A 26,058-nucleotide genomic window follows, 5' to 3' on the forward strand; every position below is an offset into this window, starting at 1 on the left:
CAGAGACTTAAAACAACATCAGTGATGATTTGTGTGCCCATATTTGGAAATATTTGGATTATAAGATCTAAGTTGATGTTATTTCAAAAAGTTGTTTATGCAGTAACACATAATACAGATGTGTTATCGTGGCTATTAGTTTCCTTCTTCACTTATTGAATAAGTTTGTTGGAATTTCATGATTTAAGTAAGTTCCCACATTACGACAGGGTCGTGAAAAGATCCCAGCTTACTGGTTAGGAGCTTTCTTCAACCCCCATGGTTTGTTATCGGTGTTGAAACAAGAAGCCATCAAACATCACGTGGAGAAAACCGGGGTCGTCGATAATTTGCTTTTCCATGTTGAGGTCACGCAACGTGATAAGGATCATGTGGGTATTGTGATGTCAATACATTAATGTTATGATGTCATAAAATGTCACATTATTTAACAGTCATAATTGAATGTAGAATCTGCCAATAATTACCAACCTGTATGCTGTTTCTTCTCATACTTTTTATTCAATAACAAAGCTTTGGCGACCCAATTTCTGAAACTACATTTTAGTCAACTTTTTTAAACTTACGGTAACAGTCAAAGGGTTGGTGAACCAGTGTAATGGTTTGACTGTCATTACCGGAACTAAAAAAACATATTCTTTTATTTCAATCTCCAGTTACGCGATCCACCATCTGAAGGTTTCTTCTTACATGGGGTTTATTTATGGGGTTGTGGGTGGGATAAAACATCGGGTGAGATGGTTGATGCTCCAGCTAAACACGCACCGGCATCTCTACCTGTCATTCATATCACATTCGTCACTGAGTCAACTAAATATGGGACAACAAGTGAAGTCCCCAGGTGGGTGTGTTTGGCAGTGAGCATGAGGTGTATGGGTCGTCTACATTCGGGGAAGCGACAGCTTTAACTTCTGGGGAAGTTCATGTGGTTACACCGTGGGTGTTGGGGTAATTGGCCAACTTTACACTTAATCCTTGGTCCCAGGACATACCATGGAATATATATATGAAATAAAGGTCATTTTGTATTTAACCACCCGGTTGCCCACCCCAAAGATAAACATGAAAATATCCTAACTGGACAGCGAACATATTAACTAATCCCCCCTTCCCCCACAGACCTATCGACTACTACCCATGCCCCGTGTTCATGACATGCACGAGTAGCAAGAAACCTGTGTTTGAATTGGACGTATCACGGGAATCGATCCCTTCATCGAGATGGGCATTACGTGGCCTCACTGCAACAATCCGCCCGTATTAACACCACAACACTCACAATGTTGATTACTTTGGTTAGGATAGTTTTTGATAAATCTTGTGAATGGAGATATTTTGTGCAGTTTTATCGTTATGTGTGCGACCATATTAATACCATTATTGTGTATTACCTACTTTACAATCCTGGTTTTAAGATCAAACGTTTGATGAATCCAGTAGTTATTATGTGTAGTTTTACCTTGGTAGTTGTGTTTACCTAGTTCATATATACTTATATAGTGTTTCTACTTTACCTAGTTTAGATTTACCTTCATCAACACTGTGTTTTATATCCAGCGTTCAATCCATCGGTGTTTTATCAAATAAACTGTGTGAGTGTGAATGAATGCTTACGAGTTACCACGCATGTAACTTTGTGGGTGATGGTTTAATGTATGGCAGAAAAGTTACACAACTTATTAGTGACAACTGGGTTGCACACAAACGGACACAACGGTGGCGGCATCGCGCCTTGATCCAATATCCTCTATTCTTGTGAGTTGTGCTACAACCACAAGACTAAAATATGACTAGGAAAAAAACAAGTACAATTTGGGCATTGTGCGACTGACAATTGGGGGAAATACTCCTTGCTTGTTATTTCTATGCGCAGCGATCGGTAAATGTTTATGATCTCTACCGCCATGTAGCGGATACAAACTATCGGTATATTGTTCGTCTTTTATCTGCTGCAAAAAATCAATAATTTTGTGTTTTATGAGAAATCTTTTTGTGTAAATCCCGTCTTACGTCGAATATATGACAAAGGGCAAGATATAAAGTAATATATTTTCGGTAATTGCCGTATTATTGTAAAGAAAGCTGGTAAAATAGATCTTGTAGTTATTATTGTGGTAATGTTCGTACATAATAAGTATATGATAGCTGTTGACTATGATAACTAAACGATTAAGTTGATCTATTTTCAAGATCTTCTGCTGTAGTTTTGTGTTTAGATACTGTCTACAGATCGTTAGTTGTGTGGTTATAGATATCGTTAATGTTACAATACCCCAACCTACGATAATAATCCATAGAATATAGAGTTTGTTGAAAAGTTTGGGCTTTTTGTTGCTGTTGTTGAAATGTCGCGAAGAGCGAGCAATGAAAGTTCAAAATCATCAAATTCAACGATTGGATCAAATCGTAAAATAAAAGCAAGCAAAATGGACAGTGGTGAGTCAGGTGCGCTAACCTTACAGATTCTTAAATATTTACAATGTTTTAGTGTAAGTGAGGAATACGCCCGCTGTAGGGTCCCTCTAAAATCCGCATTGTGCGCAGTGTGCCGCAGTGTGCGCAGTGTCCGCAGTGTACCGCAGTGTATCACGACTGTACAGTTATCAACATACTACGGTGAACCCAAACTAATTTTCTGTTAACGTTTAGGTTACACTTCAGAAACACTGCGGCACACTGCGCTCACTGCACACACTGCGACACACTGCGGCACACTGCGCTCACTGCGCACACTGCGACACACTGCGGCACACTGCGCTCACTGCGACACACTGCGGCACACTGCGCTCACTGCGACACACTGCGGCACACTGCGCACACTGACAATTTAGAGGTACCGCCCGCTGTATTATATGATGGCCCCTTGCTTTTATAGCATTGCCTTCTTTGGCATCTTGGTTTTCCTTCAAGAGGATTGCACACTAAAACTATTAGATGTTTATATTTTTAACATTACAAAATAGTTCCCATAATATAACAACCACCATTATTTCACCCGCACAGGTGAGTTCAGTTGGGAGCGCTACCTCCAACACACAGGGATGAAACCTGCAGACCTCGTGTGTTTTAAACAAACCAGCGACAAAATTCCACTCGATAATAAATTTGAGGTTTCGCAAAAGTTGGAAACCACTGATGCACGAAACCCATCGGCGATCAGCGTGGCGACCATCGTTGCTATACAGGTGCCATGGCTTGTTGTGGCGTGGTTAATGTTGTTTGCAAGCGAAGGTGTTAAATTCTTGAATCTTTTAACTAAGTTTTTATAACATATATTATATCATTCCTGTTTAACAAGTTGGCACTAAGGAGTAAAACTTGGGTGCTCCTACTAAAACATATGATGTCTGTTTAAAGAGCCAGGTAACACAGCACCCCTGACCTTACCCCATAATTACAGGGTCCACGATTATGTTTACGATTGGATGGAACAGATGGTTGCAACGATTTCTGGCGACTTTGCGATTCTAAAGTAATTATCACATCAACATTCTTTCATTGTTTTAATGAGTTGATAATTCGTAATTTATTTATTACGAGATTATCTGACCTTTATCTTAGCGCAGCCACCTGCCCCCAACTTTGTGGTTTGTCGATTTTAAATTATTGAGATTTAACTTCCAAACACCTTTGCGTTAATATGCTGAAGTATAATTATGACATCCTACTTAGTAAAACTTAATATGTAACCCATACCCCATGTTATTAGAACACCCTTGCATTTATATCTTATGTGAATTCCAGGACATCTTCCCCCTCGGTACTTGCGCGGCACACGGTGGATTGTTACAACCACCACTGGGGTTCACCAAGAATGTTTCAACATGGCCATCGTTTCTACAACGAACATTACAAGGAGGCCATCATGCTGATAGCAGTTGTTTCTTACAGGTGGGTAAGGGGGTTAATATGCTAAGGCTGGTTTAAACCCCTGGTTGTTGATTGAGGTAACGAGACAAATCTGCCGTACATCACTTATATATATATAGACATTTGACCCGAACTAACCCCTACTTTAAAACCTATGGCCAAACTATTTAAACACAGGGGAGGCAGGATAGTTAGACACACAATCCTGTGAAACAAATCTAACTTATTGGTTGTAATGTTTACTGTTTAATGCAGTGTGGAAAGTTCCAGGGTAAACCTGCCCACTCAGGTTTGGCAAATATGCCTACATCATGCACCCCCAACATTACACCCATCTTACCCCACTAACCCCCCTCCCACACAGGAGCCGAAAGGTCCGGATGAAAACATGTTCGAGGTTGGAATGAAGTTGGAAGCGATTGATCGGAAGAATCCTCATCTGATATGTCCGGCCACTATCGGGGATGTGGATGGTGATCAGGTGATTGTATGGTTGTGTGAGCATGTTTATATAAGGTGCATGACATTAAATGACATTTATCCTTGTGTAGCTGGGCAACAACAGTCGTTATAACACAGGTTTTCTAGTTCAAACACCTCATGCTTAGGGGTTAGGTATGTAACTTTGTGGGTGATTGTTTACAATTGCATTTTAGATATAGATAATGAAAAGTACATGAAGTATGTGCATACAACATAACATGGGGGGAAACCCTGATTCGTGACACTTATGTACCAGGTATTCATATCGTTCGATGGTTGGCGTGGCACGTTTGATTATTGGGCAACTTACGATTCTCGCGACCTCTTCCCTGTTGGTTGGTGTAATATCAACGACCATCCAATACAACAACCGGGGTTTAAAGGTAATGGGGGTGGTTTAATGGGGGGAAGTTGTATAATGGGGGGTGTGGTTTATTTTATTATGTTTTGAAATTGGGTCATACTTTTCTTCGTTGTTTTAATTTATTTATTTTTTCGTATTTTAAAAGACCCACAAAATTAATGTTTTTAATTAAATTATTAAATTTTAGGGGAAAACCCAGTTGTAGGAGAGAAACTACGCCACCTAGCGGAACAAAGTAAACGACAAACGAGGAGCGTGACCAACCAACCGGAACCAAAGTCATCCAACCAGAAAGGTGGATATGATGTCATAATGTCAAACAATCCATATAATACTGATTCTAAGAGACTGATGATGAAAATTATTGGAAAAATATTTCTTATAGTAAAATATTCGTTGGGCTTGATTCTGTAACACTTGATCTATATAAGATATTTATGTTTGGTAGATATAGCCCCACCTAGTGCCCCAACGAAACCAACTCGACGACGCGACAAAGTTTTGCGACGAGAAGTAAAAAAAGTGGTTGATGATGTAAGTGTGATGTCACAATCATCCTTTGTTTCTATTTATGATGTCATAAGTTGAATAACTTATCGCATAAAACCCATAACCTCGAATCTGTATTTTGTATTTCTTCCCAACATAGAAATCATATAAAGTTGTTGAAAAGAAGGAAACTGCCGCATCATCGAACGTAGCATCTGACTCATCAAACTCCTCCGAAGAAAGCGACTCGTCGCAAGATTTTAACGACTCAGCGATAAAAGGTATATATTATTTCTATGGCTGTTTTTAAATGTTTTAATTTAACAACCCGGAATGTAAAAATCAAGTAAATATATATATGTATATGTTATATTTATATGAAAAATATTCATGTTTTTTGAAACAGTTGAGAAAAATGAAGAAGAGACAACAGAACCAACAACAACAACAACAGGTGAATAAAAATATTAATTTTTTTTAATAAAACTTGATAAAGTATTTTTGAAAAGATTAATTACTTTACTTTTATTCCCAACAGAAATCCCAAGTTCATGCAAAACTGAGGTGAAAACGGAAAACCAATTAAACCAGGTTGGCATTGTTTGTAACAATGGGCATTGTGTGTTAACATTCGTGCATTCTAACCATTTTAATTACAGTGAGTTGAAAACATTTACTTAAAACAGAATGTTACGTTTATTTCACTTTTTATTCAAAGTTGATTTTTTATCCTTGCGTTATAACAACTGTTATTAGTTTCCTTCTCTTTGCGATATTGAATATTTATTCCACCCAACCAGAGCCATAGAAATACAGAGTAGTCCAACCCATTGTTACGTAAAACACAAATTGAACGGCAATTTGGTTCCAAAATAACACAGTAGGTATAGGGAAAATGTATGTTTTTCGGTAAATTACAGAAAAACTTGGGCCTAAAAACAAATTTAAAGGTTGAAAAATGTAAAAAACATGTGTTATTTGTTTTCTGTGTCAAAAAAAGTCAAAAATTAGAATTAGAAGCGGTTGATTTGCGACATTTTAGTCATTTAATGCGGCTAAATTTATACATTTTTTAAAAAAAATGTTTGGTAAGGTAAATAGAAGCTGTTTTACACCTTCCCACAAAAGGAAAACACAAACAAAACTTAACAAGTTCGTTTAAACCCATTGTCAAAGTCACCACTTTTGCTCTATTTCGGACACACATAGACGGCAGTTGGACTACTCGGTGTTTATACGACTCTGCACCCAACCACCCAACCACCCAACACACATAACATACTCACCAACACGTGTTGGTTCCTAATCCTGTTGAAAGTAATCAACAAACTTACACGACCAGTTATCCGTGTACGAGATCCAGCGCTTGGAACGCAAAGCTCGGAAACGTCGTCGAAAACAAAAACGAATCCTCAAAGTTTTGCGTCGAGCAGGGTTGGTGGAGGGGGAAGTCCCTGATGTGGGAGGATTGTCGGCGGAACAATTGGCATTGTTGTCGTCGCCGAGGAAACGAAAAATTTCGACCAATGAAGGGGATTTTATGTTGGTGGGTCGTGAATGGGTATTATACCATGTTTAATAAACATTAGTATTATGTTGTTATTTAATCCACCACTTTGCAGCAATCGGCCTCTAAAACAAACGATAACCAGGGTTGCTTGGGACCCAATAAACGATAACTGAATGAAAATCATGTTCCATATCCATGTATTATGTGTGGTGTGTATAACGTGGGTGTATAACATGGGTGTATAATTCTGTAAACGTCTTGTTTTTCAGTCAAAATATTTAAAGAAAAAGAAAAAACGTAAAGCAGCGGATTCGTCGTCGTACACGAGGATGGAGGGGTTCGGTGTGAAAGTTAATGACATCATAAGTATGACATCATAATGTATGACATCATAATGCATGACATCATAAGTATGACATCATAAGTATGACATCCTAATGTATGACATCATAATGTATGACATCATAAGTATGACATCATAATGCATGACATCATAAGTATGACATCCTAATGTATGACATCATAATGTATGACATCATAATGTATGACATCATAATGTATGACATCATAATGTATGACATCATAATGTATGACATCATAATGCATGACATCATAATGTATGACATCATAATGCATGACATCATAATGTATGACATCATAATGTATGACATCATAATGTGTGACATCATCATCCTGATATAGTAAACCTTGTCTACGAATCTGGAAACCCCATTATTTCAGGTAAATCCCCCATCTCCCCTACCTCACCCTCATTCCTCGACGTGGTGGGTTCAACCCCCACTTCCTTATTTGGGGCGGGTAAATCACCCATACTACGTGGGGCAACGCAGGGGTGGCCGACAAAGTTGGGGTCAGTCGTAACGAGCGATAATAAACTTGGAAGGTTCGACATCCCATCAAGTGAGGGGGCGACAGGTACGTGTTGTGGTGGGGTGGGGTTGGTTGGGTGAAGTTTTACGAACCCAGTAGTTTGCCCATGACTCTAATTGGTTCCATATTCCAACCAGTAAGATCGTGGCAGGCGTTCCTGTGTTACATTGAGACCATAATGTTAGGGCTGCTTAGATAACATGTCACACCAACTTATGAAACAGTGGAGGATATCTTCAACTTTTAATCCTAAAGTAGTTTCACCTTGCGGTTATAATATAAGTGCAACTAAATTGTGATTATTAAAAAAATCAAAAACTTTTATGATTGCATTGTCACGCTTGGTTGATATTTGTTTGTTATAAGTGGACAAGCCCGCTGCTAGCACTGGTTGCGTATCCACGACAACGACCCCTGGTGACCCCGTTACCACTGCAACACTGGATCGTAGCACCCCCCCACCATCGGTGTCAAGCACAACCAACCCTCCCAATGTGGAGGAAAATAACGGTAAGCGCTATCTACAACTTGTATTAAATTATGCAAATCTGACCCTGATCTGGTGCTCGTGTAGTTAAACGATTCTTGTGAAAGAAATACAATATCGGTCTGGTGCATATTATATGTGTTGCCGGATCATATTTGCAGTGTTGCCAGATCATAATTGCAGTGTAACACCTAACCCTCCACAGTATCATCCACCACCAACCCCCCATCGCGACCCCCCTCCGTTAACCCCCATGACCCCAAACCTTGTGAGGTCGTGACCTCTACACGACCCTTGGACAAACCCCGGTCACGCAACCCCACCAAGTGGTCGGTTAACGACGTAGTGTCGTACATTGGGGAGCGAGAACCAGCGTTGCAACCCCATCTACATTTATTCAATAAACACGTGAGAAGTTTTTCTTTTTATTTTACTTGAATGTTTTGTTTTAATCAACTACAACTCAATGTGAGTTTATTGTATGTTGGGTTTAGCAGCCACGTTTTTATTTGACGTTTTTACTCGATTAGTTTTACCTGTAGCTTGTTATAAAGCTACTAATCCCCTACTTAATGTAATTTTTATGTAATGGTTTTCATATTAAACAAATGTTAACCAATAAATGTCCTTTTTATAATATTATCATTTGATTATGTGTCATCGAACTTGTTTAAATAACCCCCCACCCCACATTTGCAGGAGATTGATGGAGCCGCCCTCCTCCTGTTAAACAACAACAATATCGTGAAGTTTATGTCGCTTAAACTTGGGCCTACCCTTAAACTGTGTAGTTTGGTTGAGGGGTTGAAAGAGAAAGTTGCTCGGCATTGTAAACGACATAAGTGATCGCCCCACTGTACTTCCAATCATCAGTATTGCTATGTTATGTACTTTGTGTTTCTATGTTAAAATAAGATAAAGTGATCCTGTTGCAAATTTGAGGAAATCTCCGGGATTTTCACATCTTTATATTATTTCTATGAACTGTGACGTTTATGAGTCGGCTATCAAGTGATGATTCAACGCTTTTTATGATTTTTTTCACTTTTCTTATTTTTTCATCATGTTTTCTATTTTCCACTTCAATCATGACATCACAATGCGTGATTATGTCGTCACCTTGCCCCCTGCTTGTCGATTGTGATGTAATACATCAGTGTCTGTTGTCAACAATCTCTCTTTATTTACAAACAATTAGCAATGTCCATGTACAATCACATACATCATGTTAATTATGACATCGCAATATGCATTATGACATCACAATATACATTATGACATCACAATATGCATCCACCCATCTCTACGTCGTTCAACCCAGCGTTGCTCACTGGCCCCACCTGGAGGGGGCATTGTTGAAAGTACCCGGGGTTGTACGTTGGTTGGTTGATGTCGCTGAAACTGACCATCGGCTCACTTTGTGCCATTTGTCGAATCAGTTCGTCAACATATTGGTTGGACTCCTGCGTTGCACGGTCCGCCAATCTATCGTAACTATCCGGCCCCGATGTTAGGATACTTTCGCCCTCTGGTGACGTAAATGTGGTGTCGTATTTCTCACGAACCTGGGAGGATGGCTTCGTGTTATATTGGGTAAGTTGGTTGTTATGGGGGTGGTGGTTATAACGCTTACAAGTTATCACAGATGTAACTTTATAGGTGATTGATTTTTCGTACTGCTAACAATGACAATCTTGAAGTGTCTTGCCCAAGAGCACACACGCCCACAACGGTAGCTTCGAGCCCACATCCTCTAACATAAAGGCAAGCGCTGCCAACATTGTGGGCGTATGCGGCAAGCCCCGGTTATTCCACCACAAATATATAACAACCATTCTCACCTTAGTAAGCAAATATTTGGCAGCACGTGGTATCATATAAAGGTTCACCAGATTCTTCTCTATCGGGTTTTGCACCGACCAAGTTTGCGCAAACGAAATACGAATCTCAGCCTGTAATATTTAGCCATTAGGTGGAGTATTCTATGCTTCTTTCATTAGAAACTTATTTAAATCTAACTTATTGGTTGTAATGTTTACTGATTAATGTAGTGTAGAAAATTCCAGGCCTGCCACCACATTCGGATAATATGCAGAATTATATTTTAATTTTTTAATCACAAGTTTGAATATCTAAGTACCTACAATCGTAACGATAGATTAAAATAGGATGTTTATATTACGAACCTCTACAGAGCGAAACTTGCCAACTTGCGAAACTTGCTGAAGATTTTCACAAAACTTTCGATAATCGAACAACTTCACTGAGGCGTTACGCTCAAGTTTCTCTGGCGCGCTGCCTGATGTTTCGGGACCATATACAAACACCTGGAACATAAGGTCATGTTAAATCTCTTTATTTATTTATTTTTACCTTTATATACAAATATAAGTAGTGTGGGTGTTGGTAATGGACTAAATCTGGTTCAAATCCCAGGTCCTTTGACTAGAACATAAACAGAAATTATTAATAAAATTTATTTACCCTCGCATGGTTGCCTATGTTATTTTATTAAAACTAAATAGAAAATATATGTTGTTATAAATGCATAAGAATCATATTAAACCAGCATTATCTCCAGCCACCCACCCGACTTTGACAAAGACGTTTGGCGTAGAAGCATCCTCCACTGTAACTGAGTATTAGACCTCTTCTAAGGTTGTTTAATATATGTTTGGTGAGTTGGATCTGTGTTTCTGATGATGCGTATGGCTCGCAGTCAAGTAGTTCAATCTAGGGTGGAAATGACGTATATAAACTGGACAAAAATATATATATATACATAATATATATTAGTATATAAAAAAATACAGAAATTGAAAAAGCCTTAAATAATATATTAGGAGTTAAATAATATGTATTACATGAGAACAATGCACAAACAAGTGATTCTAGAAATCCTATACAACCCCCATGTAGTTTACATCAACAAGCAACTTACCTGCTGTAATGTCTCAGGACCAAACACACTGTTGGGAAGTTCGTGGGTTGCACTCGCTATCAACTGTAAACTGGAGTTGCCGTAACTGATCCGGCACCCTGTTGGTTCGGTAACGTGGCAAGCGAGGACATTGGAACGTCGGTACCGAATGTAAACCTCCATTTCATGGGCGGCTGTGGGGTAACGGGGGTGTTAGGGTGGGTATAGATGTGTATGGTGAATGGATGTAACTTGTTTATCCTTGTGTTGATAGGTAAATACATTCGTTATAACATGGGTGTTCTGTTTCATACATTCTGCATGGCTGCCAATTTAGACAACCCATTAGTGACAACTTGTCCAAGGATACATACGTCTACAATGGTAGCATCAAGCCTCGAACCCATAACCTCTGGTCCACAAGCTTAAACCAATTAGTTGCGGTGCAGACACAAATAACTCGACAACGAGCATGTGGGTACTCACGTGGTGCGACATCATGATTCCCCACCATAGGGGGCGGTATGGATGTATGGACCCCGTTCTCGTACCCCCCTCTTCCAGGATATGGGTTGTACGTCTCCATGTTATGCACGCTAGCATCGCTACCACTAGGTGATGCAACCCCTGATGCGCTCCTTGTACGTGGGTCATGATTGGGGGGGTTAGGGGGGTTGGCATACCCCACTGTGTCGTCCGATATCGAGCGAACACGAAGCACCGACTTTCGAACACAATCGTAGTCGCTGGGTGGCGCTATATCCAACTGTGATGTCATAATGTTAGTGTGATGTCATTATTACATCATAGCAAACTTTGTCACCTTGTTTATTGTGTAACAAGACCCATTGTCTGATTCCTGAACTCGCATTCTACCTTTAATACATTGTTACGTCATTATTGTGGGGTTTGTTACGTCATTAACGTTATTATCTTACTGAATTCCTGTGAAGGAGCGAGTGTTGTTCGAGTCAGGTCTACTTGGGGAATTCCCTCTTGCGTCATCGTATGTGACGTCATGTGCGTCAAATCCGGTTCGTTGGGTTGCGCCATGTGATAGGGATCTGTGACGCAATAAACATAATTGAAACGTCATTATTACACGTGAAACATCCATCTTACCGTTCCTGTGGCCATCTGGTGACACAACCTCCTTTGTCCAAGTACTTCGTGGGTAGATCTCGTATTCTTGACCTGATGTAATAGTGATGTCACTAAATACGTCATACACACGTCATACTTCGGCGCCGTGGCTCATGGCTTAGCGCGCATAGAGGTTGGCGATTGGTGCTGCTACCATTGTGGGCATATGTGTTCCTTTGAGCAATACACCTGATGGCAATTACTCCAACCCAGTGGTCACTAATAAGTTGTCTAAATTGTCAGCCATACAAAACGGAGATCGCCCACTAAGTTTTATACGTGGTAACTCGTAACCGGACACGAGGTGTATGAAGCAGAACACCCGTGTTATAACGTTGCCCACCACACCAATAAGTTCCTTCCACTCGTACTTTTATCAGCCTCCGGCAGCAACTGGTACACCCTGTAAGGATCATTCCCCTCTAAAGAACTTCTGTCTTTCAGTTCCTTGATGTCAGGAAGTTTGTTGAGGGCGCAACGTAACCGGGTCTTCCATGTCGCGGCTTCCATCTTGTCACCGGGTTTGTATTTCCCTCGATGTTCGGCCCATGCCTGTGGGGGGAGAACAAATAATTCAATATAGAAATGTGGGGTAAGATGGGATAGCGTTAGCACTTAAATCCCATATTTCCCAATCATTTCAACCATTAGCAACGCTCTATTGGGATCCTGGAGCTACGGTTATAAATCTGTAATCTTCGCCCAAGCACTACATACCAAATGTAACCCTTTACCGAAGCGTAACTGGACGGGGGTTGGGGTTATATGGGGGGTTGGGGTTATATGGGGGGTTGGGGCTATATGGGGGGTTGGGGCTATATGGGGGGTTGGGGCTATATCGTGGGGGTTGGGGTTATATGGGGGTTGAGGTTATATGGGGCGTTGGGGTTATATGGGGGGTTGGGGCTATATCGTGGGGGTTGGGGTTATATGGGGGTTGAGGTTATATGGGGGGTTGGGAGTAGTTTATGTTCTGTGGATATAAGGTTGCACGCGATAGGGAACAATGGTTTGCATCGTTATGAAACACAACGTCATTGTTCCTACTTATTACAAACAGTCCGTGTTATGACGTCATAATGTTACTTCCTTAAATTGTTTCGAGAATTGCCAAATGTGATTATTACGTCATATTAAACAATTACCCTTGTTCCTCAGCCATTATGTTAATTGCGATGTGAATATGACGTCATAGTTATGTGCGTAACGAAGCTAACATCGGTTTGCGAGCAAAATAAGGACGATAGAGAAACTATAACTTCGTGGTAGAAATGAAGAAATATTTATAAAAATCAACCCCAATCATTGGTTGTATTTGAACGCTTTCTTGGGTTTGTTATTTATGTGACGTTACTAAACTTTGGCAGCAACAAATCTAGGATGATATGAATTAGGTTTTTATATTAATACAAATAAATGACGATATTCGTATATAAGGAAAGTCTTATTAATAAAAGACTCTGGTTATAATCCATTGTGACGTCATACACGCGGTAATTCGGGAAGTTATCGAAATCAGTGAAGCGTTAACCTACTTCCGGTGGCTGGATCGAAACTTCGAGAATTTCTGTTTCGGGTTTCGACGTCATATTGAGCATTGTTTCTTTTATTATGACGTAAGAATGCTGATAAAGTTGTAAAACTTTAACAATGCACGATTTGTTACGTCATAGGAAAGTTGGCCTACAGCGTCGCGTTGATCGATGTTTTGTAACTTCTACAATATTAGTTCGAAATATTTCGCGAAGTTTTCATTATTCCTTTATTGTTACGTCATACCTATATGAATGGCTATTATAACGTCATATCCGATGCTCTAGGAGCACCACGCCACGATTCGTGACGTATTTCCGGTTAAACAAGGAAGCGAATCCCTCAAAATATTATTTCTATAATTTACGTCATGTGTCATGACGTAAAAAAATGAATTTTTAATATTCAGCGGTTGAATATAAGACGCGTATTGATGTTGCTCCGCGAAACCGATGTCGCCCGAAGCGAACACACGCCCTCGGGCGATTGTTTGAACGAATTTTCGATTTTCGTTGAAACATTGTCGCTTATGACGCCACAATCGCATATTTGTTAAAACGCCGCGACGTTACGAACTATATAGTAGGGTGGGGTAAGATGGTTCATGGTTTCATTCTCTTTATCGTCCCATGTAGTAATAAACAAAGAATATTTACAGAATTATATAACTATGCATCCTTTCAATTTTAACGAGCCTTGTTAATTGTTCAGAATACGATTATAAAATATGGGGTATTATGGGCTAACGTTATCCCATCTTACCCCACAGAATATTTCATAACTAATAGTTGATGCTGTGCATTCACTCACCCATACACACATGCCAATATACACGCATGTGTACAACGCATGCTATCCCATGTAACTTTATGTTAGTATGTTATGCCATTTACTCTGATGGTGTTGGTACTATAATGTAAACCACGCACTTATAATGTGCAATGCTATATTACCCCACGGTACACTATATGTGTGTGTGTAATATTGTAGGGTAAGATGTCTTTACCAATAAAGCTCTAGAATCATAAGGACAGGTTTATATAATTATGATTACCACCAAATGAGACGATAAAATAGAATGAAAGCGTGTCCCATCTTACCCCACGGTAGCATACACCACAGTACTACATACATATGAACCACAGTACTACATACATATGAACCACAGTACTACATACATATGAACCACAAACCTTGAATATTCTACAATCCTCCTCTTTATAATTATTCTTCCCCGCGTGTTTCCATGGAATCCGAAATATCGTCATCTCGTGATTCTCCCACTGCAACCCAGGGATGCTACCGCTGTCAATCATCTCTATTAACCAGTGACGTAAGCGTTTAGGGGGCTCCCCTCTTGAACTTGATGACGTCACAGAGGATGGCGACCCTGGGACTTGATGACGGGGTGGTGAAGTGACGTCATTGTGGGGAAACACCGGTCGTTGGTAGTAACCATCCCGATTTGGTGATGTCATAATGACTTCTTTATACGCAACAAACAACCTACTCAAGTTACGCGATTTACATATAAGTTCCTGTGACGTAACAATACTGCTATTATAACCTTCTTATTGCAAATATAACCGTAAACTTCGCTATAATATTTTGTTCTTATATAAGTAACATCTTAACCCGAACCTACATCAACCTTCGTACCTCATTCTGCAGCAAACTCAGCTTTATTAACTACGGGTTATCCCGTTCAACCACAAACTTCGCCCTTTTTTCTCTCATTCTCTTTCTTTTACTTCAAATATTCTCTCCTCCTCCCAGGGACTTCCCCGCTGACGTAGCACAGAAACTTGTTAAAATTCGATTTGCTTGTTCCGTAATAGAGGGAATGTGACGTGTTATGGAATTCCCCATTTGAGATGTAAATAAGTTTCGCCAACTTCAACCTTCTATTTAAAGATCGGGCGAAACTCCGTTATAAAACCCGGTGTGATTTCCACAATCTTGTTAAACTACGAGTCAGCGAATGCGTCATAAAGTAACTTTTATTAACCTCCATGAACGCCATACAAAATGAACAACTTTATTTTGTCTTTTTGGTTATAGTATGGTCGCACAATATACAAAATCGAAAATACGAAAAGTAACGGTAAAACGACCGTTGTTATAACGCGCTAACGGTAAAACAGAAACAATTAACTAATAAAATAAAAGGTGTGGCCGTTACAGTCTAATAAAAATACTTATTTTCTTATTGGAACTAAAGTTTACATAACCCAGCAAATATATCAAATTTGTGCCATAGTTCAGGCTTGGAGGTAAATAAAGGAAAGAAACATCTTGAGTTACAGATTGAAGCAATCTCCTGGATTCAAGTTACCGCTTCCTGTTTACTCTCTTTGGCGCTCCTAGAGGCTGAGATGTAAAATAATTGTCATCGCTAGGTTTTACATTTAACTTTTTTTTTTGGATATTCTCCATCGCTAACTAGTAAATACTACCAGCTAAAAAAACTTGTTTTTTTATTAAATTTCGCATATTTCTTGCACAAGAATAGTTTATTAATTATTTAACTGATGTATTAGGTTAAAACCCACCCTTTTAAACTAGCGCCCTTTCCCGAAGCGTGTTTGAACGACTGTTGTTCTGCCACTAATTCCCTTAACTTTTTATTATGTTTGTACACTAATTCCTTTATTTTAAACTATGTCACGTATTTACCAAACCACTCCCCCAAATTACCCCACCGCTCCGCAAGGTGGCAGCAGAGATAATCGTTAAGCGCGAAGATTGAATTTGAAAGATTCTAAAATATGACGTCACTTCCAGTGGTTCAAGTTGTTTGTGGGGGGGGGGGGGTAGTTTACTTCTGTGAAGCTTGGTTATGGAGGCATTAGATGCTTTGGTTCAGTGGCTAGCTATGTCAATTAAGGCGTTGTTGTATTTAGGCATATGTTTATTGTTTACTTCAATTACGTTATTCATTTTGTTCTAAATTTATAAATCTGTTTCAGATTATTGTAGAGAAACTGATATATTGAATATGCCGACAGAGGTAGACGATTTTACACAGGTGAGGGTTATTTAATTTGACGATTGGTTATATTATACACCCAAATTCATGCATGTCATAAGGCTGTGAAAGTTTTGCATATTTATACTGAATATTAACCAAACATAATATATATTAATTTATTATTTTTAAATTTCAAACTTTCTGTTTTATTAACCAACTGTCTGTTTTGCTGCAAATTCCGTTCTCTTCACTTTTTCAATTAGTGTGATCATGCTTTTGTATTTAAAAAGATAATTTAAACCCCCCAGAAACTCCTTGAGCGAACAATGGCTCGTCGGGAGGCCATGCAGCAAAAGATGATTGAACACTCGATGCCGCAAGCGAGGAAACGCCGACCACTAGAGGCGCAAGATAACATAGAAACAACAAATAATGACGAGGTTTCGATGGAGGTCGACAACCAGGGTGGTGGGAAGTTGGGAAGTAACTAAATTCATTTTTCTTTTCACATTATATATATATTTGTTTTTACAAATATTGGGTTTTAACTAACCTTTACTGAATGAGCATTAAGCCTAAACATAATTACCTTTTTTTCCATTTCTATATAAACGAGGTCCTTCGACCTACTGGCTTGCCCTGGAGCCCGAGATTTAGGCCAGAGTTGCTCATTACTATGTACTAAAACTTCACTACATTTCATTTAACTTGAATTAAAATTAAAAAAAAAAAAGTTAATATTGTCTAAAATCTTAATTATCATATGACAGTAAAACAATACTTCTATTATAGCATCACAATCACCAAACAAGCGTTCTCGAATGGACGACAAACACAATGAGAATAATCCGTCATCCAAGACGACAGGTTTGTTTCTTGTTTCCTCTCAATTTAATTCGACGCATTTCCTATTTAATAACACAAAGCAGTATGGCTGGTGAGATGTATTTATTGTTTGTTAATTATTTGTTTGGTCATGTTATTATAATACCTGCATTAAGTTTGTTTAACTCTAGGTGAAAGTTCAAAGGTTAGCGATCGGATGAAGAGAATTCTCAACCAACGTAAACAATGGGAGGCCGCAGGTTAATGTTGTTTATATCTTATCGATAGTCTTGCAGTTTATGATATTAGAGATTTGTCTGATGTAACTTTTTTTCAATTGTAAATATGTTTTCTATTGTAAGCATCTTGTAACATCTCTATTTTTATCGCTAATTTCGATCTTTTATTTTCTCGCTTCCTCGAAGAGCAAATCAAACATTAAGTTTATTAACACATTGTTGACACTGCCCCCTAATGGTGACAGATCAAGGATTAGACGTCGATTTCACAAATGTTCCGTCACCTGTTCGCAACGAGACTGGGGGATTCCCCGATACTGATACCAAGCGCCAGGTTGATAGCGGCAGGAGGGCAAGACTTGCTGCCTTGGCCGAGAAAGTTAGTAATTATGAAGATGATTATTCGCACCATATGTGTCAACCAAGGTGAGACCGACGTGTTTATTATTGTTTAGTTATGTTTCTTAATGAAACAGTTGGTTGTTTCTAATTTATTACCTTTTTAAGTAATTAGTTTAATGCTGTATATAATGCTATAAACTACAAAATAGAAACAAAAAGGTTGTCATGTTCACTGTCTGTTTTTTTAAAATAAAAATGAATATAAATAACTGATGCGAACTGTTGATCCCCACAGCCCTGAGAAAGAGAAGAAGGTTTGGAAACCCGGGGTCGGTCGTAAAACCCCGATGAGTGAAGCTTATCAGTCGGCCGTGTTGCAACCAGTGGTGGGTTGTGTGGTGTTGGTGTATTCCTGTACATTGTTGTGTAATATAAGGATTATGTCTGTTGGATTTATAACGTTATCTGGGGTGATATCCGGTTTACATTAAAACTTGGATGCCAAAATATATGATGTCGACCACCGTTTTAAAAGTTGGCTTGTGATACTGTTCCAGTAACGCCTTTGCGTAACCAAAGACATTAATATGTAAGGCCCTGTTTTAAAATTAATCTTTAACATTAACCCCACCCCCCACAGCAACACTAACATTAACCCCACCACCCACAGCAACCAACAAAAGAAGCAGCTGAGGTGAAAGAGGAGAAGAAAGTGAAACAAATATCGAACCGGGTGTCGCTGTCGATTGAAACTTTGGCTCAGTTTGCTACAAACACACGAGATGTAAAACGAGTTGAAACGCCAACTAAGTAAGTGTCTGTAACTTGTACATGAATATTGTTGAATCTAATGTTACAATCGTATTCTTTAACACATTCCTGTTTACAGGACAAATGCTCCCACCAAGTTCAGCAGCAACAAGATAACGCTGAGTCATGCAAATAATGCTGAATCACCAGCGATGACATCATCACACCAGGTTACCCCGACAACCAAGAGTCTTCAACAACGGATGATTGAGTTGCAGGTTTGTTGATGTTTGTATGAAAGTTTGGCAAGCTATAACATAAATTAAATATGCATTTTTTAACAACTCAAATACATGTTGAGCTGCTGGATAGCTGCCAGTAGTTTTTATGTCGCAGTAGCAACAACTCTGGCACTTACCCAGTGCTTAATGGGGGGGTGACTCTGTTATAATGACATCACAGAAGAATGGATGTAAAGCTGAAACATCGGGCGTCGATAAATTGATGGAGGAACGACAGCGTGAGCTCGATTTGCTAAGGGGGGAAGATGGGACAGATGTGGGGCAAGATGAGACCGAAGTGGGGCAAGTTGGCACTGGTGTGGGACAAGATGAGACAGAAGTGGGGCAAGTTGGCACTGGTGTGGGGCAAGATGAGACAGAAGTGGGGCAAGTTGGCACTGGTGTGGGGCAAGGTGGTTTGGCGGAGGAACAAGATAGTTCAGATGTTGAGGGTGTAGAAGAGAAGGATGTGGTGGATGCTCCATATGAGGATGAGGAGGATGAAGATAGTGATGAAGAAGGAGAGGGTTGCATGTTGGAGGATGAGGATCTGGATGAGGTTGGTTTGAAAAATAATGCATTCATCAACATATGTGTTAATATGTATCAGGTTGGGGGTTGGGGTAAGATGGTCCATGCTTTATTCACCTTTACAGAAATATGAAATTTAATCTAAATGCCCAAGGTTCTAAAACAATCTTGTTAAAAACAACAATTAGTAAATATTATATAATATGTGTTATGTCGCATATTTGATGACTGGTGGTTCAAGCTGTGCCTTAAGCATTCATTCATTCATACACAGACGCATGTTGAGATATTAAGATACATGATGTACAACACACGCACACATGTACGTACGTAACACGACATTCCACAACTACATTAGGCATGACATGGTAGAGTGAGTAATCATACGAGCAAGCCATGCGTGACGCGCGTCGTAATCACTTCCTGTCATTATGATCAGCACAACTTAAATTACTTGGCGCTATTCCTGTGTGTGTTCGGTACAAGGTTGTTCATGTTATATTACGTAAAGGTGGAAACAGATTTGTGCGAAACAACAACGGAAGATTCATTGTATATGGGTGGGGATTCCCCTGTTCCAGGAACACAAGATGACAAAGCGTTAGGTGGGTAATGGTGTGTCTATGTTGGGTGTTATGTTGTCTCTATGTTGGGTGTAATTGTGTGTCTATGTTGGGTGTTATGTTGTCTCCATGTTGGGTGTAATGTTGTGTCTATGTTGGGTGTAATGTTGTGTCTATGTTGGGTGTTATGGTGTGTCTATGTTGGGTGTTATGGTGTGTCTATGTTGGGTGAACTTTTATAGCACAACATAATGCAGGGTGCTTTTGAGCAGAGGGGACAGGGACACAAGCCTGGGAAACAAATCTAACTTATTGCTTGTAATGTTTACTAAATAATGCAATGCAAACAATTCTGGGGTTGGCCTGCCCACCCTGCCACCCCAGGTTTGGTGCCTATATATATATATATATATTTGACATAACCCAGACCTGGCACACCGACTACTATATATGTTGCGTCTAATGCGTTAATTACAGAGGTCGGTGGGGTGGAATCAATGAAGCGAAACGATCACATGACAAGTGAAGGTAGGTCACGTTTGAGTGGGTTTGAGGGTTGCCACAAAGATAATATATTATCCCATAAGATAGAAGGCCCATGTTATATTAGAGATAGCATATAATGTTATATTACACAGATAAGACACAAGGTTGGAGGGAGAGCATGGAAGGTTTACAACATCGGTTGTCAGTAACATCAGGTTATTGTAGATGTATAACAGAATATAAGAGGTGTAGACTTGCTATATATGATAGGAGGTTCCTGTGGTTTGTTGAGGTAATGTTAGTTGTATAAGGTAAGGTTGTATATGGTCAAAGCCAAAGGTTGTACACTGAAGTACAACCTGGAACCTGGAGTTAAGGGCCACAGTTTGCACAAGTAGTGTAACAGGTAACCAGAGGGTTGCCAAAAAGTAAGTTTAACACCAAAGTTGAAACCCATGGTGTATGTTACTGATTTCTGTTTCCACTTATTTTGTTTATAATAAAACTAAAACTGTAAGTAACAAATATAAGAGAAGCGGCGAAACATAAATGTTTGTATATACCTCGTCCACCAATGTATATACATCATATTCCAATTCATATGAACATACCATGTACCAGTTATAGATACGAGCGTGGATGAAACCCCGGCCACCCCGGATGATGTTGGAGACTCCATGATTGATGATTTATTTGAAGGGGTTGATTATGAGGAGGGGCCGCGCACCCCATCACCCTTCGCACCCACGCTTACAAGGCAGAAGAGTAAACTGGAGATCAAATGTGAACTTAGTGTGGTGGGTTGTGTAATGCAAGTGTGGTGGGTTGTGTAATGTATGTGTGGTGGGTTGTGTAATGCAAGTGTGGTACATTAGGTGTTAATTTTGACTGCAAGCCAGTTTCAAGTATTAATGCAGTTTGACACTCCAAGGTTTTGTTAAAAGTTTAAAAATAATGTTGCCTGTGCCCCAACTAACCCTCTCCCCCCCCACAGCGAAAACAAACGTGCAACGAGGCCGAGGACACCCACCCCGTGTTACGACAACCCAGTCGTAGATTCCGTCCCTTAGCTCGTTCCACCTCATCAGAGTCTGTTGTATCATTGGGCGGCGAGAAGAAGGAAGACAAGTTTCCCGTGTTTACAATCGACTCTTATAGAACAGAGAAACGGAAGTCAATCAGGTGGGTGGGGGTGTATATGTGTGTATCAATGTTATTGTTTATTTACCCAGGCATGTACTCATGTTATCTTTAATAGTTACATACAAGCGTATGCATGTTCTCCCATGTTAGGGAACTATGAAACCGAATATTGCATACAAGCATTGGTGTACTATCACCATCACCATGTATTTTATTGGTTTACTTCCAGCAGAAAACAAACAGAGAACAAGAAGGTTGTTCGTAACGAGAGCGTACAAAGTGTTGCTCCACAGAAGGCAAGGACAGTAAAGGTGGGTGTTTAATTGTGCCAGGGGTTTAAATAAGTTGTACAACTACTATAGTGGTAACTTTCAATACCATGAAATGTGGAACGAGTGGATTATTTTAAAACTGTGCCAAAGTAAATTGTCAGATGCGGTAACCAGGAACCACAGGTTCGGGGTTTTGCCACCAACGTGTGTGTGCATGGGCAATACATTCAATGTCAATTGTTCCAACCCAGTGGTCACTAACACAGTCACCAACCCAATGTATAATTGCAGGAGAAGATCTCCAGCTTAATGGATGAGATACAACATCAACAACGAGTGATCCAACAAGCAAGTGCTGCGTTGAATTGTTGTTACGACACCAACCATGGGAAAGGTTCAATTACTGAGTTGGAAGCCGAGAAGGTTCTGCTCATCGCCAGTAAGTGTGGGTTGAATATGGAGCTTGGTTGTCTAACTGGTGTAAGTTTGTTGGCTCTGCATGACTTTGTTACTTTTAGACTAGAGGCCGATTGCTACAAACTGGTGAATAAAATAACAAATGTTAAAACAAATGTAGGTTATTTTATTGATGTAGCAGGGGGCCAAAGGTGTTAAGTGTCTCCTGTGATACCCCATATAACCCCACACTAATATCAGTACAATGTAACCCCCACCTCCCCCAGGTGAGAAGCGACTTGCGTTACTTGCTGAGGTTCAAAGGTTGAAGTCGGAAGCCGTGACAGGATCCCCCGACACCACGCAGCCGTGTCAAGGAAACCTCATCATCAAGAACTTACGACTCCCGTTAAGGACGGAATATATTTTCTCAATGGCAAGCAAGAAAGATTCGGGTACGATGGTGTTTGTGATGTTGGAGGGCCCAGGGTTTAGTGATGTGCTACTTTTGTAAGGTGCCAACAAGTTAAACTTAAAACTAAAGCGCTAAAACATACAAAGTCACTTGTTTTAAACTTGAGGTTACAAGCCAGGGTGGAAGTGTAGGTGCTTCTAATTGTACGTCTATGTGCCCACCATAATATACCCCCCCCCCACAGGAGACATCCGCAGCCATTATTACTTCCTCCTCATAAGATGCGGACCCACACGTATCCTTGCTACCCATCTCGCATCAACACATGACTCGTTATCGGGAGATTCATTGGTGTTCAAGGATTCGTTTAAGTTGTGAGTTACCATGGTTACGTGCATGTGACTAATGCCAACCAATCATAATCAACTACTTTACTTATTGCCAAGTTCTAATATGTGCGTACGTTTATTGTTTATTGTGTTTATAAACAAAGCTTATTGTTATGTATAGGGAGGAACTTGAAAGTGATTTTGACATCACAATAGAAGTATACAGCGTGGTATGTATGTTGTTTCTATGATTGACTATATTTCGGCAATTGTTTGTTTTGTGATCTTACGTGTCTTTGGGCAAAATACTGAATCGTAAATGATGTCTCGCAAAACAAACAATTGCATTGTACCGTTATTTAACCCAACTATGACATCACAGACGCATCGTTCACGTGCCGACGGGGTTCCCAACCAGGAGAAATCGAAACGTAAATTATCGGGGATCCTGCACAAGGTTGGTGGGTTATATATTATAAGGCAGATCCCGGCAGTTGGTGGATGAGGAGTTCATATTAATATATCTAGTGCAGTTGTTAGTGAGGAGTTGTTTAAGCACTTGTTACCTACCTTCGGGGAAGTGACAGGCTTCAACATTTGGTAAGATTCATGGGGGCAACCTGGGTGTCGGGGTAATCCCAGGTTCGATGCCTTCTTGTAGAATCAATAAGAAGGATAGTTAGTAATATAAGATGTTTATGTTTCAGTTTACGACAGGACAGAAAAGAAAGGAAGTGAGTAGTGACATCTAGTGGTCATGAATATATTAATGTTTGATTGCCACGGTTATTAGTCAACCATTGTTGGGGTTATCGAGCATATCTTGCCAAAACCCCCCGCATTCTACACCCATATATATCACCCACATACAAACTAACCCCATCCCCCCACAGTCACTCACCCCACGTAAACTACGATCGCGCACCCACATGACGATGACCCACACAGCAAGCCCCGGGGGCCCCAACGCGATACGCATCAGTAGTTTCTCGCTTATAGGGGCGGTGGTGGTCAAACTACAAGATGTGGAATCAAGGAAATTTACTCTGCAGAAGGTATGTGGTGTTGTCATGGTTGGTTCAAGGCTTGACGCCGCTACTATTTTAAGCATAGGTGTCCTTGTGCAAGACACTTAACGGCAATTGCTTCAACCCAGTGTTCACTAATCGGTTGTCCTATGTCATACATAAAAATAAAACTCATAAACAAAAACGAGGTGTATGAAACAGAACACCTGTGTTACACCGACTTATGAATATTATAACACCCGTCTCCACAAGTAACACAACCCCCCCCACAGGTCCCATTCTTGTCCCCAATATCGGGGCAGTTCGTTTGCGAGATTGAATCGGATTTCGAGTCAAGCGTTGAACAACGAGGTTTCTTGGTGAGTTGTGTTATACACGGTATTAATATAATGCGTGTAATGTTTATATTTTCTTTATTTGTCTCTTCAATTACGGCAGCGAAGATTAAAGATTATTTAAAACAAAAGACGATATAACGGCAAAACAACAGTTGTTACAACACGCTTGTAATTTAAAACATATTTACATTTAAATGGAAGGAAATAAGCGTGGTCGCTACACCCAACGGACAAACAACGAGCCATTTAAGTTTAATATAAGTTTTGTTGATCGTTATAATGACATCATATATCATATTTCTAATTCATTATTACATCACAGACAATGTTTGATGACGTGGGTGGGTTAGGGGCGTGGCACCGACGATGGTGTGCCCTCACCCGTGGTGTGTTGTATTCATGGACCTACCCCGATGATGAGAAACATAAGGTGGGAGTTTTTATATTTATAATATATATGTTTGTTTCAACCAACCTTAAGTTTGTGATTTCTATTAAAAGTTTATTATACTTTCTATGTTTTACATGAATATGGTTCGGTATCTGCTTAGATGAGGTCTTTGTTTGGGGAGATATATAGTTCGCTCATTGCGCAAAAGATGCCTATTCACATCTAAATGATCATGCCCCTAGTAATATTATATGATGTCTATGTCCCCACAGGAGGCGCTATGCAAGCTCGAGATAAACAAATGCATCAGCGAGCGTATTCGCACGGTTGAACGGATAATGTGCGCGCGTCCCAACACATTTGAACTACGAACCATGCGTCCACGAAGACACGGAGATAAAGACAATCTCATCACGCAAGATACAGGATCGGTTATCACCACTAAGTATGCGGGTGTTGTGTGATGTAGTTTGTTTATACTGTGGCTGTCAAGTCATAACCTTTGTATTTAGAAAGTTTGCATCCCAGTGTTTATCAGAGTGACATTCTACACCAAAATATCGGTATAAGTTTGCCGCGTAATTGGTTGAAGTTGACATAGGTCGTTGAAACATTGGTGTCCCAATAAATACCATACGAGTTAATTTACGAAACAGAGTGTAAACCATAGGCACCAAACTCCAGGGTGACAAGGAATACATTACTGTTTTATATTAATTGAAGGATTGAGTTATAACCACCCACCTTTATCGCACAGACATTGGTTGGCAGCCGACACGAAAGATGAGAGGATCGCTTGGATCGATTCGATGAACCAAGCGCTTGCTGATGTTCGAGCATGGGATGTGAACGCACTTAAACCGCTTAAATAAATCCTACATTGTAGTAACTTAATCCAAACCTTTGTAAAAACTTTGTGCAGCTTTGTACATACTACTCAATACTGCCATCTTCTGGTACATATATACTGCCCTTAAGTGTAAACGCAGTCATGATTTTATCGGCACCAAATAAACCATGTAACTATATTGTTGTGAGCGCTCCTAACCCTGAGGTTGTGAGGTCAAG

The 26,058-nt window shown here is 39.9% G+C and overlaps 4 protein-coding genes across 9 annotated transcripts in view; 3 read left to right on the forward strand and 1 right to left on the reverse strand.

Annotated features, from left to right (window-relative positions):
• The window catches only part of LOC113475203 (dynein heavy chain 8, axonemal-like), a 7,310-nt gene extending 5,703 nt beyond the window's left edge, over positions 1 to 1,607 (forward strand). Inside the window, exons 13-15 of the mRNA XM_026839119.1 lie at positions 210 to 371; positions 657 to 841; positions 1,120 to 1,607. Coding sequence (XP_026694920.1) covers positions 210 to 371; positions 657 to 841; positions 1,120 to 1,264 — 492 coding nt within the window. The 3' untranslated portion in view covers positions 1,265 to 1,607. The remainder of the gene's footprint in view (positions 1 to 209; positions 372 to 656; positions 842 to 1,119) is intronic.
• Positions 1,608 to 2,262: 655 nt separating this feature from the next.
• On the forward strand, positions 2,263 to 9,264 carry scmh1 (Sex comb on midleg like protein). Of its 4 annotated transcripts, none has more exons than XM_026839116.1 (17): positions 2,263 to 2,436; positions 3,004 to 3,185; positions 3,401 to 3,472; positions 3,745 to 3,891; positions 4,235 to 4,351; positions 4,610 to 4,736; positions 4,905 to 5,012; positions 5,166 to 5,251; positions 5,367 to 5,487; positions 5,613 to 5,657; positions 5,739 to 5,797; positions 6,549 to 6,752; positions 6,986 to 7,082; positions 7,458 to 7,652; positions 7,974 to 8,117; positions 8,300 to 8,502; positions 8,794 to 9,264. In XM_026839116.1, exons 1-17 carry the CDS (start codon positions 2,346 to 2,348, stop codon positions 8,938 to 8,940), a joined length of 2,145 nt encoding a protein of 714 aa, XP_026694917.1. In that variant the 5' UTR covers positions 2,263 to 2,345; the 3' UTR covers positions 8,941 to 9,264.
• Positions 9,256 to 15,228, reverse strand: irf-like-4 (interferon regulatory factor like protein). Its single transcript, NM_001078275.1, is given in 11 exon segments — positions 9,256 to 9,659; positions 9,936 to 10,046; positions 10,281 to 10,421; positions 10,684 to 10,827; positions 11,036 to 11,208; positions 11,501 to 11,780; positions 11,838 to 11,890; positions 11,953 to 12,078; positions 12,137 to 12,208; positions 12,529 to 12,709; positions 14,884 to 15,228. Coding segments are annotated over 11 exon segments (1,851 nt in total). The 5' UTR covers positions 15,169 to 15,228; the 3' UTR covers positions 9,256 to 9,374.
• A 1,392-nt stretch (positions 15,229 to 16,620) lies between these two features.
• On the forward strand, positions 16,621 to 26,022 carry LOC100184096 (anillin-like). Of its 3 annotated transcripts, none has more exons than XM_002126943.4 (24): positions 16,621 to 16,718; positions 16,970 to 17,144; positions 17,454 to 17,528; positions 17,678 to 17,746; positions 17,971 to 18,151; positions 18,363 to 18,453; positions 18,738 to 18,877; positions 18,957 to 19,095; positions 19,280 to 19,657; positions 20,141 to 20,234; positions 20,670 to 20,720; positions 21,300 to 21,475; positions 21,673 to 21,860; positions 22,051 to 22,132; positions 22,385 to 22,532; positions 22,777 to 22,944; positions 23,149 to 23,278; positions 23,415 to 23,463; positions 23,616 to 23,690; positions 24,127 to 24,288; positions 24,534 to 24,620; positions 24,922 to 25,029; positions 25,263 to 25,435; positions 25,748 to 26,022. In XM_002126943.4, the coding sequence occupies exons 1-24, from the start codon at positions 16,689 to 16,691 to the stop codon at positions 25,860 to 25,862; spliced, it is 3,084 nt and encodes a 1,027-aa protein (XP_002126979.1). In that variant the 5' UTR covers positions 16,621 to 16,688; the 3' UTR covers positions 25,863 to 26,022. The 3 variants fall into 3 exon arrangements, with proteins under 3 accessions (XP_002126979.1, XP_018671728.1, XP_018671729.1); XM_018816183.2 differs by having other exon boundaries at positions 22,054 to 22,132; XM_018816184.2 differs by having other exon boundaries at positions 21,306 to 21,475.
• The last annotated feature ends 36 nt before the right edge of the window (positions 26,023 to 26,058 follow it).

This window comes from Ciona intestinalis, unplaced genomic scaffold (genome assembly GCF_000224145.3).
Source record: "Ciona intestinalis unplaced genomic scaffold, KH HT000155.2, whole genome shotgun sequence".
In the NCBI taxonomy this organism is placed as follows: Eukaryota; Metazoa; Chordata; class Ascidiacea; order Phlebobranchia; family Cionidae; genus Ciona; species Ciona intestinalis.

Coding starts and splice junctions, on each gene's coding strand:
- LOC100184096 (XM_002126943.4), top strand. CDS start 16,689: ATGCCGACAGAGGTAGACGATTTTACACAG. Junction 17,747..17,970: donor TAAACAATGGGAGGCCGCAG/GTTAATGTTGTT, acceptor TAATGGTGACAG/ATCAAGGATTAGACGTCGAT. Junction 23,691..24,126: donor TATCGGGGATCCTGCACAAG/GTTGGTGGGTTA, acceptor ATCCCCCCACAG/TCACTCACCCCACGTAAACT.
- scmh1 (XM_026839115.1), top strand. CDS start 2,346: ATGTCGCGAAGAGCGAGCAATGAAAGTTCAAAATCATCAAATTCAACG. Junction 4,352..4,609: donor GGGATGTGGATGGTGATCAG/GTGATTGTATGG, acceptor CTTATGTACCAG/GTATTCATATCGTTCGATGG. Junction 4,737..4,904: donor ACAACAACCGGGGTTTAAAG/GTAATGGGGGTG, acceptor ATTAAATTTTAG/GGGAAAACCCAGTTGTAGGA.